Source organism: Salvelinus sp. IW2-2015, linkage group LG4q.1:29, assembly GCF_002910315.2.
Source record: "Salvelinus sp. IW2-2015 linkage group LG4q.1:29, ASM291031v2, whole genome shotgun sequence".
Classification (NCBI taxonomy): Eukaryota; Metazoa; Chordata; class Actinopteri; order Salmoniformes; family Salmonidae; genus Salvelinus; species Salvelinus sp. IW2-2015.
Window position 1 is genome coordinate 73,311,488 of NC_036842.1, and position 15,338 is coordinate 73,326,825.

At 43.3% G+C, this 15,338-nt stretch overlaps 1 protein-coding gene across 2 annotated transcripts; it reads left to right on the forward strand.

The window, feature by feature from the left end:
- Positions 1 to 40: 40 nt before the first annotated feature.
- LOC111961184 (transmembrane protein 116-like) lies at positions 41 to 7,373 on the forward strand. 2 transcript variants are annotated; one of them, XM_070443102.1, is made up of 9 exons: positions 41 to 3,071; positions 3,692 to 3,787; positions 3,910 to 3,959; positions 4,084 to 4,188; positions 4,344 to 4,389; positions 4,486 to 4,557; positions 4,670 to 4,823; positions 4,941 to 5,014; positions 5,295 to 7,373. In XM_070443102.1, the coding sequence occupies exons 1-9, from the start codon at positions 2,991 to 2,993 to the stop codon at positions 5,469 to 5,471; spliced, it is 855 nt and encodes a 284-aa protein (XP_070299203.1). In that variant the 5' UTR covers positions 41 to 2,990; the 3' UTR covers positions 5,472 to 7,373. The 2 variants fall into 2 exon arrangements, with proteins under 2 accessions (XP_070299203.1, XP_023839041.1); XM_023983273.3 differs by having other exon boundaries at positions 3,726 to 3,787.
- Positions 7,374 to 15,338: the final 7,965 nt, after the last annotated feature.

The following is a 15,338-nucleotide window of genomic DNA, read 5'->3' on the forward strand; positions in this document are numbered from 1 at the left end:
GAGAGAGAGAGAGAGAGAGAGAGAGAGAGAGAGAGAGAGAGAGAGGTTTCCGTGAAGCAGAGTATGTTACAATCCATGGTGTCTCTCTGAAAAGCAACTCTCACCTTGAGAGAGATTGGACATTAGCGAGTAAAATACTTGGGAGCGGTGGGTGGTGTGCACGCTTCCTGAGTCGGACCAGAAGACCGCCTTGAGTACTTCTCCTTTGCTGGCGTTGTTTTGGGTCAGCCTCTGGAATAAGTTTGATTGCTCTTGGGAGAGCAAACAAAGGATCCGCTCCAGGGAAGTCGTAATGCTGGAAGTTCTGGTGAGTTACCGCCGCTCTAATATCCAATAGTTCTTCCTGGCTGTATTTAATGACACAAAACAATTCCTGAGCTAATAACTTAAAAAAATAGTACATAAACAAACAAAATACTGCAGAGTTGCTTAAGAGCTAGTTGCGATGCTGCCATCTCCGGCGGCACCATTGTTTTTAAAATTATATTTTTTCTTTATTCTCCTTCTTATTCTCTTCCTTTATTTTTTATTTTCTTTATTGCTTTCTTTATGTATTTTTTTTACATACTTAAACGATAGAAAAGGGAACAAACAGTACCAGTACAAACTATTAACTGAATGTCCATGGACCCTAAATATACAGTAACTCACCCCAGAACACTAGTAAAACCACCAACATGGCGTAGCAGTCGGACGTCTGTTTTGTCTTGTCTTGTCCCGTCCTGTGTATTTATTGTATGTTTTTTATATTTTTAATCTCAATTTCCATCTACGGACTGAACATAATCTCCTGTAACCCGCCTCACCCAATGTGGTACGGATCTGCTATTTTTTTATACTTTAGAACCGGAACCCCCATCAGAAGCTAGCCAGCTAACTAGATAGTAGTCAGTTAGCCCATTTAGTGGTCATCACCGTTATCTTGGACATCAGCCAGCCTCAGCCCGGTCAATTCCTGCTAGTCTGCACAGCGCGATATCAACCCAGAGCATATCGGACTGCTTTTTCTCTACCTCATCTCACAATTCCTACCGCAAGCTCTGAACCTTTACACTGGATCATCGCAGCTAGCTAGCTGCTATCCGAGTGGCTACTCCTGGCTAACATCTCTGTCCCAAAGCAAGCACCAGTTAGCCTGGAGTTAGCCTCGAACTAGGCCCATCTCCCGGGCTAGCCTGAAGAGATCCACCAGCCAATTCCTCGGCTACAATACCTCTTTTGCCAATTGGCCTGGACCCTTTACTGCCAACATGGAGCCCTGCCGATCCATCACGACTGGTCTGCCGACGTAACCGTCCGAGGGGGTTTCAACAGGCTCTTCCGATGCAACGGAGGCCCATCTGCTAGCCCCGGCCTGCTAGCTGTCTGAATCGCCACGTCTCCAGCTCTCCTAGCTACTCACTGGACCCTATGATCATCGGCTACACATGCCTCTCCTTAATGTCAATATGCCTTGTCTATTGCTGTTTTGGTTAGTGATTATTGTCTTATTTCACTGTAGAACCTCCAGCCCTGTTCAATATGCTTTCGCTAGCTTTTTTGTTCCACTCCCCCACACACACCATGCCTCTAGAGACAAAACCTCTCTCATCATCACTCAATACCTAGGTTTACCTCCACTGTACTCACATCCTACCATACCCTTGTCTGTACATTATGCCCTGAATCTATTCTTCCGTGCCCAGAAATCTGATCCTTTTATTCTCTGTCCCCAACGCACTAGACGACCAGTTTTTATAGCCTTTAGCCGTACCCTTATCCTACTCCTCCTGTGTTCCTCTGGTGATGTAGAGGTTAACCCAGGCCCTGCAGTCCCCAGCATCACTCCAATTCCCCAGGCGCTCTCATTTGTTGACTTCTGTAACCGCAAAAGCCTTGGTTTCATGCATATTAACATTAGAAGCCTCTTCCCTAAGTTTGTTTTATTCACTGCTTAAGCACACTCCGCCAACCCGGATGTCCTAGCCGTGTCTGAATCCTGGCTTAGGAAGGCCACCAAAAATCCTGAAATTTCCATCCCTAACTATAACATTTTCCGACAAGATAGAACTGCCAAAGGGGCTGAGTTGCAATCTACTGCAGAGATAGCCTGCATCGTTCTTTCATACTATCCAGGTCTGTGCCCAAACAATTCAAGCTTCTATTTTAAAAAATCCACCTTTCCAGAAACAAGTCTCTCACCGTTGCCGCTTGTTATAGACCCCCTTCAGCCCCCAGCTGTGCCCTGGACACCATATGTGAATTGATTGCCCCCCATCTATCTTCAGAGTTCGTACTGTTAGGTGACCTAAACTGGGACATGCTCAACACCCCGGCCGTCCTACAATCTAAGCTAGATGCCCTCAATCTCACACAAATGATCAAGGAACCTACCAGGTAAACCCTAAATCTGTAACCATGGGCACCCTCTTAGATATCATCCTGACCAACCTGCCCTCTAAATACATCTCTGCTGTCTTCAACCAGGATCTCAGCGATCACTGCCTCATTGCCTGCGTGCGTAATGGGTCCGCGGTCAAACGATCTCCCCTCATCACTGTCAAACGCTCCCTAAAACACTTTAGCGAGCAGGCCTTTCTAATCGACCTGGCCCGGGTAACCTGGAAGGATATTGACCTCATCCCGTCAGAAGAGGATGCATGGTTGCTCTTCAAAAGTGCTTTCCTCACCATCTTAATTAAGCATGCCCCATTCAAAAAATTTAGAACTAAGAACAGATATAGCCCGTGGTTCACTCCTGACTTGACTGCCCTTGACCAGCACAAAAACATCCTGTGGCGTACTGAAGCTGTAACACCAAGGGTATGAATTATATCACGTTTATTCCCACCTGCATCAAGCACATTAGACAGGATATATTCTATGGCTAGAGATGTACAATGTTATTGTCACGTTCTCTTAGTTTTGCAAACACACAAATGCCTGTGTCTCTTTAGGTGAATCCCCTGGTCCAGCTGGCTCTAGCTGATCTGTTTGCAGCAGTCACCCTGATGTTCACCAGCGCAATGAATGAAACACACACCTTCACCCCCAGTGTGTTAATCTGTGAAAAACTACTGCCTCTGTCACTGGTGAGCCAGTCTCATGTGGCTATTATACTGTATGTAGGGATAATGCACTATAATGATCCTAATCTTAGAATGAACATTCTGTAAATGCAAAAGAGTTTGTTAAACAGTTTAATTTTGTCCTTATTCCCTCAAATACACTCTATAGCTTTGACGAAAAATGTATAAAATAGCTTGTGTGAGCACCTCTAGACTAAGGTATACATAAGGTATAGATGTAGATATACATACAATCTGTCTCTGAGTGCTTCAGCGTGATCCAATTGTAATAGCATTTTCCTGTGTAAATCAGACAGAATTTGTGTTGGGTGAACTGTTCTATACTGTGTTATGTCATGGAGCATGACACTATCTCTAAAAATGACATCGCATAGTGTGACGACGCAAAGTTTTACTGCTTGTCCTTTCTATTATAGACGTTTAACTGAAGTGCTCTTGACACTTTACTGTGTGCCATTTGCTATTATAATTATTTAACAGTGTGTGTGTGTGTGTGTGTGTGTGTGTGTGTGTGTGTGTGTGTGTGTGTGTGTGTGTGTGTGTGTTGTGTGTGTGTGTGTGTGTGTGGTGTGTGTGTGTGTGTGGTGTGTGTGTGTGTGTGTGTGTTTGGTTCTCTGTTCCAGATGTATTTCTTTGTGTCGTTTCTGCTGGTGGTAGTGTATGCCTGGGAGTCAAAGCATGCAGTCGAGGGATGGAGGGAGAGACCAAGAGAGGAAGAGGTGAGGACCCAAGCATCCACCAAGGGCTCCTACACACGCATGCACACACACTTACACACATTCACACACACCTCAACTTTGTTTGATTTATTCTAAAATCAAATATCCCTCTCTCTCCCCAGTCCCAGTGTAGACAAAGGGTGGGGGTTGTGCCTGTATATGCTTGTGTGTGGTGAGTCAAACTATTTCATTTTCAAATAGAAGCATCCCTGCTTTTAACCACACTGCTTTGCGTAGTGGCTTAAAAGCAACATACAGTATGCCCCTGACTGTGTGTGTGTGAGATGCCCCTACAGGTTTATACCGTTGGTGATGTACTTTGTGTACGTGATGACTTTAGTCCTGGCACCACCCAGCCACATGACGGCAAACAACGGTGAAGCTAGCACATACTGCAACAGGTGTGTGTGTCTCTTTGTGTGCAGCACAGGCCAGGGTTCATCCTGGCGCATTTGCATAATGCTTATGACACTTTAATGAGAGAAAATGTACATACTCTAGCAAAACATTTCTTATGAGTGTCTCACATCTCTCTGTGATTGTGTGTTCCTCTTAGCTGTATCCTCTTCCTGCATATCTGGAGGGACAACTGCTCAGATATAGTGAGTAAATACCTTGTTCCACACATGTTGTATCTGTCTGTTCATAAAGGGATTGGACAGCATAAAGAATGAGACCTTGTTTGTGTTGTTTTCCAGGAACATATCCATGATATCTTCATACAATGCTTCCTCTTCGTCAGTGTGATACCAGTTTTGGTGTGCTGCACAGTAAGTACCATAGATCTTCACTAACATGGGTTAGTTTACAGTAGTTACAGCCAATAGAATGATGATCATGAAAATTATGAGCTAAGGTGATGATGATGATGTACCTGTACAGGTGGTTTACTACAAGGTGGGCAGCTGGTATCGCAGGTATGAGGAGGAGGGACTATTTCCTGTGGAGGGAGATGGACGTTCCAGGAAACGGCTGAGGGGTATGTTCTCCACTGCTCGCTACATGATGGTGGTCATCATCTTCTGCTGGACCCCAGGTACACAAATTCATCTCCCCACCCACGCACGCACGCACACACACACACACCCTGTATGTGTGTAACTCTGTAACTCCAACCTCAGGACTAATATAATCTATTTTGTACCTTCCCCAGCTCTTGTTCTGGTTGTCCTGTCTGTGATACCAGACATACCTCAAGTAAATCTCTTCCCCCTGTATGTTATACAGGTCAGTATTTCAACTATCTCACTGATGATTGCAGACATAGCCCTTCCAAGATACCATCACCCAGAATGAATTGCCATTTTCCCCTAGAGAGCCTTCTTTAGCTATGTAAAATGAATAATGACACTAAGATAAGCACCCATAATGCTTTATCCTTACCCACTATACTCCATCCTGATTCAGAGGGGTTGGGTTAAATGCGGAAGGCACATTTCAGCTGAATGCATTCAGTTGTGCAACTGACTAGGTGCCCCCTTCCATTTCCATCCTGGTGTCTCTGCAGGCGGTGATGTTGTCTCTGCAGGGCTGTCTGAACAGCGTGGTCTATGCCTGGAGACGACCAAACTTCAGAGACGCTGTGCTCGGAGAGAGGATGCCCCTGCTCAGCCAAGACGTCCCTCTGCCCTTCTTTGACGAATCACTGAGGGGGCCGCTTGGACCCTTAACCTCTAACTCCTGACTCTAGAGAAGCTGCTATGCTGCGGGTGGAGTTCTCCCTCTGGCACAGAAACAGTTTACCCTCCTCAAATACTAACCTTTACCACTGAGGGAAGCAATGCAACACTGACCTCAGATCAGCATCTTGGGATAACTTCATTCTACTACTCCTACTGGGATGGTTGTCCGGAACCAAGACAATGGTGTACTATGGACGTAGGGGTCGATTCAGACTCAGGAAATGTATGCCTTTCCTATGCACTTCTCAGTAGTTGGTATTCAGACTTTCCTTATGCAGGCGTGTAACGGGCTTTGCAGGCGTGGTTTCCTTGTAAATTGATAAATACATTTCATAGAACTCATAAAATCCTCCCACTTGCTGGCCAACAGACTTTCTCCTCGAGTTTTCATTCAATAGAGTTTTCTGTACATTCATCTAAAGCCATCCCTTTAAATACGGTGTACCTTTAATTCAAATTTGGTCGACAGACTCACTAGAATACATCGAGAGAAAAGCTTCAGAGTATTAGAGATCAATGGAAGGAATACATCTAAATATATGCATATTTGTTACAGTTTCAGCACCAACTGGTTAAAAAATATTCTGGTAGATTATTTAGGCAAATATTAGGGTTAGGAAGGTATGTATGACATAAACTGGTTTGGTGAGCCTTTATGCACAAAATATAATATTTTTATTTTTTAAATTTTATTTTTCACCTTTATTTAACCAGGTAGGCTAGTTGAGAACAAGTTCTCATGTACAACTGCGACCTGGCCAAGATAAAGCAAAGCAGTGCGACACAAACAACAACACAGAGTTACACATGGAATAAACAAACATGCAGTCAATAATACAATAGAAATGAATCAAAAATACAGTGCTTTGATTCATCCTGAAAGTTGCCATATTCAAATTCAATCCATAAAATATTGGAAGGTGAAAAAAGTGTACAATAGGGGTTGAACAATAGGCTAGTCCGATAAATCAACCATAATCCTTACTAATAATTGAACTGTAATGACAACGGTCCAGTCATTGTGAACCGTGCGCCAGGCTCCAGGGTTAACCTGCTACGTGCGGTCTGAGTTCCATAATGACTCAAATAGGCTACATGCCCCAAATTATTGCGCAACGTTAGCCTATTGGTCCACTACTGGAAGATACTGTTCCCACCTCACCACTGAAGAGACTGGAATAACACCTTTACTCACAGAGTTCACCTGGTATTCTACATAAAAGGCTACGTTAAGTGGTATGTCACAAGACACCATTTGCAATTCAGAATTTTCCTGGACCTCAAAACGTGTGTTTGAATGTGATTTCTGCAGCACCATTTTTTTGGTGTTATTTAGAAGAATCTTCAATGATATATTCATTTTTTAGTACAATGCTATTTCAGTAAGATGAGCGAATGAGGTGATTATTTTGATGAGTTGTAGAGCCAGATGGGCCAGAGAACAACATGACTTGACAATGACCATCGTTTGATTGATTGGATTAATTGAATATGGTTTATGAAGCGCTTCCTTATGGTGTTGGGGATTTCCCTCTTTCCAGTAGATACTGTAGCTAGAGCAACTGTCAGTGATTGTGTACAATATAGCAAGCAATATAGCTAGCAACCATAGCAAGCTATCATTTGTACACATTCAGTGTTTTTTTTATCAGGTTATATAGTATCACCCTATGAACATAATTAATTCAAATCAGGGGTATAATTTTTATTCAGTCATTTGACATGTGTATAGACTAAAGACGAAAAAGCACTCAAGGACTAAATGTACTGTACTGTATTTTAGCATGTAGGTGTTCTTTGGTAGGCATTAAAATCACAGGATAACATCTCCCTCATATGTTTATGTTGTTATGATGTTTTATTTGTGCAATAAATGGCCTCTTACCCAGTCCCATTTTAACTGACATTCTCCTACTCTCATTTATTGTAAGCTCAGAACAAAATGGTTTAGTCCTATGGTGACCTTGTTTCATAATGACTTCAGACATGTTTCATGATGGTCACCTGTTGTAATGCATAGTTCAGATAAAATATAAACTTGTACTCAGTCATTATGTGTGTCACTTAAAGGGACTGGGAGTGCTGAGTCAACTGGTGACAGAGACGAGTGATGTGTTTTCTGCAGTGTCATGCCCAGTCACTTGTGACTATAAACGTTAAAGTGTGTGATGAAAGATATGAGAGTTTAAAAGGTTGAGGTCACAGACTTGTAGTGGCAGGTGTTTCTACTCTAGGGTATATTCTGACCTCACCTCTGACCGCCTCCTCCCCCTCCCCTCATCCCCCCCCCCCCCCCCCCCCCCCCCCCCCCCCCCCCCCCCCCCCCCCCCCCCCCCCCCCCCCCCCCCCCCCCCCTCACACTCATCTGTAGCAGCCCCCTCATTCCTAACACTAGCTTACTCATTCTTAACCCCCCCTACCTTCCATTATGTCAATATCCCCTCCACCCCTTTATCATCCACTCCACATACAGTGGGTATCATAAGTATTCACTCCCTTTGGATTTCTTCACATTTTCTTGTGTTACAAAGTGGAATGAGATACATTTTATTGTGATTTTGTGTCATTTATCTAGACAAAATAATCCATAATGTCAAAGTGAAAAGAAAATGCTACACATTTTTACAAATGAATATAATTTTTAGAACTAAAATATTGTCTTTGCATACAGTACCAGTTAGAAGTTTGGACACAGCTACTCATTCACGGGTTTTTCTTAATTTTTACTATTTTCTACATGGTAGAATAATAGTGAAGACATCAAAACTATGAAATAACACATGGAATCATGTTGTAACCAAAAAAGTGTTTAACAAATATAAATACATTTTATATTTGAGATTCTTCAAAGTAGCCACCCTTTGCTTTGATAACAGCTTTGCACACGCTTGGCATTCTCTCAACCAGCTTCACCTGGAATGCTTTTCCAACAGTCTTGAAGGAGTTCCTACATATGCTGAGCACTTGTTGGCTGCTTTTCCATCACTCTGCTGTCCATCTCATCCCAAGCCATCTCAATTGGGTTGAGGTTGGGTGATTGTGGAGGCCAGGTCATCTGATCCATCACTCTCCTTGGTCAAATAGCCCTTACACAGCCTGGAGGTATGTTGGGTCATTGTCCTGTTGAAAAACAAATGATACTCCCACTAAGCGCAAACCAGATGGGTTGGTGTATTGCTGCAGAATGCTGTGGTAGCCAAGCTGGTTAAGTGTGCCTTGAATTCTAAATAAATCACAGACAGTGTCACCAGCAAAGTACCCCCACGCCATCACACCTCCTCCTCCATACTTCACGGTGGGAACCACACATGCAGAGATGATCCGTTCACCTACTCTGCGTCTCACAAAGACACAGCGGTTGGAACCAAAGATCAAACATTTGGACTCATCAGACCGAAGGACAGATTTCCACCTGTCTAATGTCCATTGCTCGTGTTTCTTGGCCCAAGAAAGTCTCTTCTTGCTGGTGTCCTTTAGTAGTGGTTTCTTGGTAGCAATTCGACCATGAAAGCCTTATTCACACAGTCTCTTCTGAACAATTGATGTTACTTGAAATCTGTGAAGCATTTATTTGGCATTTATAGAGGCTGGTAACTCTAATGAACCTATCCTCTGAAGCAGAGGTAACTCTGGGTCTTCCTTTCCTGTGGCGGTCCTCATGAGAGCCAGCTTCATCATAGAGCTTGATGGTTTTTGCGACTGCACTTGAAGAAAGTTCTTGACATTTTCTGGATTGACTGACCTTCATGTCTTAAAGTAATGATGGACTGTCGTTTCCCTATGCTTATTTGAGCTGTTCTTGCCATAATATAGACTTGGTCTTTTACCAAATAGGGCTATCTTCTGTGTACCACCCCTACCTTATCATAACACAACTGATTGGCTCAAATGCATTACGAAGGAAAGAAATTCCACAAATTAATTTTTAACAAGGCACACATGTTAAATGAAATGCATTCCAGGTGACTACCTCATGAAGCTGGTTGAGAGAATGCCAAGAGCGTGCAAAGCTGTCATCAAGGCAAAGGGTGGCTACTTTGAAGAATCTCAAATATAAAAATGTTGTATTTGTTTAACACCTTTTTGGTTAGTGCATGATTCCATATGTGTTATTTCATAATTTTCTACAATGTAGAAAATAGTAAAAATAAAGAAAAACCCTGGAATGAGTAGGTTTGTCCAAACGTTTGACTGGTACTGCACCCCCTTGTTTTGACCCCAAAAAATAATCACATAATAAGTTACATGGACTCACTGCGTAAAATAATAGGGATTGACATGTTTTTTAATCACTACTGTAACGATATACACAGAGAGTCGGGAAGCAATTTCAGGGAGTGAATACATTTAATTAATAAATGAACAAAACAAGAAGCACAAACAGGGAAACCGACGTGAAACAGGAAGAGAAACAATGACGACTGGGGAAGAAACCAAAGGGAGTGACATATAAAGGGCAGGTAATCAAGGAGGTGATGGAGTCCAGGTGAGTGTCATTATGTGCAAATGCGCGTAACGCTGGTGACAGGTGTGCGCCATAAACAAGCAGCCTGGTGACCTCCTCGGAGAGGGAGCACATGGGACAACTACCCTCTTCCTCTGTCCCACATGCCAACATTTGTAAGGTCCCTAAGTCAAGTATTGCATTTCAAGTACAGATTCAACTACAAAGACCAGAGAGCTTTTCGAAAGCCTCATAAAGAAGGGCAGTGTCACGTCTACTCCCGCTCTTACCTCCCCTATATCTGTCACTCCCTTCGTTCCATTCCCCAGGCAGTATGGGTTATTTGTTTCCTGTTGAGACGCTACTCTTGTTTTGTATTGTTCCATGTTTATTGCTTTATTAAACTCACCACCTGCACCTGCTTCTCAAGTCCCAGCGTCTCCGTTACAGAGTACTGTCTCAACAAATGGAAGAAGCAGGGAATCAGACGGTCCACGAACAGGTTAACCTACTTCATCAACACCACGACCAGCTGGCGCAACTGGGGATGGCTGTGGATGAGGTCCTTGGTTCTTCAACATCTCAAACATACCCGGGCGGCATTGCCTTCAACTAGCGGAGGATACTCTACAACCAGTCGACTCAGCGAGCCAGCACACCAGTCCATTCAGCAGTCCGCCCAGATCAGCGATGTCCATTTGTCCCTCCAGGACAAATATGACGGAACCTCATCTAAATGCCATGGCTTCCTACTCCAGTGCTTCCTCTATTTTGCTCACCAGATGGGAGCCCCACCACCGAGAAGTCCAAGGTTGTCACGGTTATTTCTCTGCTGACTGGGCGGGTGTTGGAGTGGGCTACGGCCGTCTGGGAGAGAGGAGAGGAGGAGCTGGCTTTGTATGAGGGGTTCATGGCTTTGTTCAGAGGTATCTTCAATCATCCACCGGAGGGCAGAGAGGGGGGTGTGCGCCTACTCCAACTACGGCTGCCAAGTACGCGCTCACCTTACAGGCTGCTATGCCGTCCCGACATGCCAGTTCCATCTGGACCTCCTTCTGGAGCTTCTGTGACACAGAGAAGAGTGGTCTCAGTTGAGTAAGCCGCCTTGAACCCTGACTGGTTTGAACCCTGAATAGTTTGGCTGATCTGAAAGAGATAACGATAGAGTTGGTCAGAGACAGCACGCTCAAGTGTTTTGAAAAGAAAGTGCAAAGAACCTTGGCGTGTCCCTGGACCTAGAAGTCCTGTCATTCTCTGCAAACATCAAAGCAGTGACTCGCTAGGTTCATGCTCTTCAACATCTGTAGAGTACAACCTTTTCTCAAACAGGAAGCAGTGCAGGTCCTAATCCAGGCACGTGTCATCTCCCGTCTAGACTACTACAAGTCTCTGTTGGCTGGGCTCCCCGCTTGTGCCATCAAACCCATGCAACTTATACAGAATGCCGCAGCCCGCCTGATGTTCAACTTTCCTACGTTCTCCCATACCAACCTCACTTCTCCGTATACTCCACTAGCTTCCAGTCGAAGCTCGTATCATCTTCAATACCCTGGTGCTTGCCTGCGGAGCAGCAAGGGGAACTGCCCCTCTATACCTTCAGGCTATGCTCAAACCCTACATCTCTAGGCCTTCCCACCCCTACGGGAGTTCAGATCCCGCTCAGCCCAGTCAAATCTGTTCTCTGTCTGGCCTCCTGAGTGGCGCAGTGGGCTAAGGCACTGCATCACAGTGCTTGAAATGTCACTACAGACCCAGGTTTGATCCCAAGCTGTGTTTCAACCGGCCGTGATCGGGAGTCCCATAAGGCGGTGTACAATTGACCCAGCGTTGTCTGGGTTAGGGGAGGGTTTGGCCGGGGGGGCTTCACTTGACTCATCGCGCTCCTTCTGGCGGGTTGGGCGCCTGCAGGCTGAATATGGTTGTCAGTTGAACGGTGTTTCCTCTGACACATTGGTGCAGCTGGGTTAAGCGGGTGGGTGTTAAGGAGCTCGGTTTGGCGGGTCATGTTTCGGAAGATGCATGACTCGACCTTCGCATCTTCCAAGCCAGTTGAGGAGTTGCAGTGATGAGACAAGATCGTAAATGGGGGAAAAAATAAGCTGTTCTCTGTCCTGGCACCCCAATGGTGAAACAAGCTTCACTCTAGTCAGGACAGCGGAGTCCCTGCCCATATTTCAAAAACATCTGAAACCCTACCTCTTTAAAGAGTATCTTAAAGTACTCTCACAGCACTTCTCTTTTCCCATTAGCACTGACTTTGCTGATAACTACTTTAAAAGGGAAACTGTACTTGATACGATTGTGATGTGTTGTCTCGCCTAGCTATCTTAAGATGAATGCACGAATTGTTAGTCGCTCTGGATAAGAGTGTCTGCTAAATGACTAAAATGTCTATGTAAAATGTACCTTCCCTGTAAGTGTTAAGGTTGTATGATGTAAGGAAAATTACTTGGTACATTATGTCTACACAATAATTAGACTAAATCATAGAGCGTTAGTTGACTTACAAGTATCTGGTATTTACATGTATACAGCTTCATTTTACAGCCTGTCTACTTTTAACCTACCCTGTAAGTGTGAAGGTGGTACCATGAGACAACAGGGTAAGATCACGGACAGATTTTCTGTCGTCTTTATCAGATGGAGTCATCCAATGTGGTAGTATTTTACAAGTAACCTCATTGTATATACCAGGAAACAGACATCACTTAATTTTACAGACCTTTTAATACAAACATACTATGCATTCGGAAAGTATTCAGACCCCTTGACTTTTTTCACATTTTGTTATGTTACAGCCTTATACTAAAATGGACTAAATAATTCCCCTCCTCATTAATCTACACACAATACCCCATAATGACAAAGCAAAAACAGTTTTTTTTTTTATCTTTGAGAATTTATAAAATAAAAAAAACAGAAACATCTTATTTACATAAGTATTCAGACCCTTTGATATGAGACTCAAAATTGAGCTCAGATTCATACTGTTTATATTAATCATCCTTGAAATGTTTCTACAACTTGATTGGAGTCCACCTGTGGTAAATTCAATTGATTGGACATGATTTGGAAAGGCACACATCTGTCTATATAAAGTCCCACAGTTGACAGAGCATGTCAGAGCAAAAACCCAGCCATGTGGTTGAAGGAATTGTCCGTAGAGCTCCCAAGAAAGGATTGTGTCGAGGCTTAGATCTGGGGAAGGGTATCAAAAAACTTTCTGCAGCATTGAAGGTCCCCAAGAACACAGTGGCCTCCATCATTCTTAAATGGAAGAAGTCTGGAAGCATCAAGACTCTTCCTAGAGCTGGCAGCCCGGCCAAACTGAGCAATCGGTGGAAAGGGCCTTTGTCAGGGAGGTGACCAAGAACCCGATGGTCACTCTGACAGAGCTCCAGAGTTCCTCTGTGGAGATGCGAGAAATTTCCAGAAGGACAACCATTTCTGCAGCACTCCACCAATGAAGCCTTTATGGTACAGTGGCCAGACAGAAGCCACTCCTCCGTAAAAAGCACTAGACAGCCTGCTTGGAGTTTGACAAAAGGCACCGAAAGGACTCTCAGACCATGAGAAACAAGATTCTCTGGTCTGATGAAACCAAGATTGAACTCTTTGGCCTGAATGAGAAGCGTCACATCTAGAGGAAACCTGGCACCATCCCTACAGTAAAGCATGGTGTTGGCAGCATCATGCTGTGGGGATTTATTTCCGCAGCAGGGTCTGGGAGACTAGTCAGGATCAAGGGAAAGATGAACGAAGGAAAGTACAGAGAGATTTTTGATGAAAACCTGCTCCAGAGTGCTCAGGACCTCAGACTTTTGGTGAAGGTTCACCTTCCAACAGGACAAACGACCCTAAGCACACAGCCAAGACAAAGCAGGAGGGTCTTCGTGACAAGTCTCTGAATGTCCTTGAGTGGCCCAGCCAGAGCACGGACTTGAACCCGATCCAACATCTCCGTAGAGACCTGAAAATAGCTGTGCAGCGACGCTCCCCATCCAACCTGACAGAGCTCGAGAGGATTTGCAGAAAAGAATGGGAGAAACTCCCCAAATATAGGTTTGCCAAGCTTGTAGCGTCATACCCAAGAAGACTCGAGGCTGTAATTGCTGCCAAAGGTGCTTCAACAAAGTACCAAGTAAAGGGCCTGAATACTTATGTAAATGTGATATTTAAAAATAAATTGCTAACATTTTTTAAAACCTATTTTTGCTATGCCATTATGGGGTGTTGTGTGTAGATTTAAACAATTTAATAAATTTTAGTATAAGGCTGTACTGTAACAACATGTGGAAAAGTGAAGGGGTCTAAACACTTTCCAAATGCACTGTACATGGTAACTAAAGGCAAAGTACATATAAACATTGTGAGAGGATACCAACGTCAGGATGATTGACTTGAAGGTATTTATGTGGTAAGTACATGGTAAAAAATAAATAAAATATCAGATGTTGTTTCTAGGTATTTACATAATAAGTACCTTGTACTTATAAGGTCCTTAATATATTTATTTTGGAATAAAGTGGACTACTATATAATTACATTTTGTTACTTTGTATTTCATAAGTAGTTTTTACATGCTTGGTTCCTAGTAAGTATGTTTGGGACTAAATAGTTACTATGTATTTACTTTTTGTTGCTAGGTATTTACCTAGTAATTACCAGACTGTAAAATGAAGGGTTACCAACACCTGTAAGGTCCCTCAGTCTAATATTGAATTTCAAGCAACGATTCAACTACAAAGACCAGGGAACTTTGTGAAAGCCTCATAAAGAAGGGCAGTGATTGTAGATGGGTAAAAATAACAAATCAGACATTTAATATTTCTTTAAGCATGGTCAAGTTAATAATTGTGACCGACCGGCTTCGATTCGGTCTTATCTAGCAAAATTAGAAATTGTGTTTTTTACATTGGATAAAAGTAGAGACTCAGAGATAGAAAATGGTATATCATACAATACAGTTGAGGAACAATGGAAAAGTAATTCTGCTTGGAAAGTTGATAAACTTGTTACCTCACTTTTGAGAAAATGGGCCTTGAATGTTTTGGTAAACCTACTGGAGAGCTCTTCTTTGTCTACACTCATTCAGCATCGTTTACACCCTCTTAAGCCTTAGCGCCACCCATCTCTATAAGGATTTACATGTGAGGCCATGTACTAAACAACCCAAAATTTCAAGACTAAAGGCTGGTTTATACTATATCTATCAACAGATGTCGCAGTGACATCATGAAAATTCTATTGTCGTCCGACATCAAACTTGTCGTTATGAAAAAGTATAAACAAAAAAGCTACAGGCTGTGTGACATCAGTAGCCTGGTGGCCCTAAATAACATAACTACTGTATTTTAAAAGACAATAAATCCACCCGTTTAAAAATGATTTTAGTTGACCATATCATATAGCTGACAACGTCTTC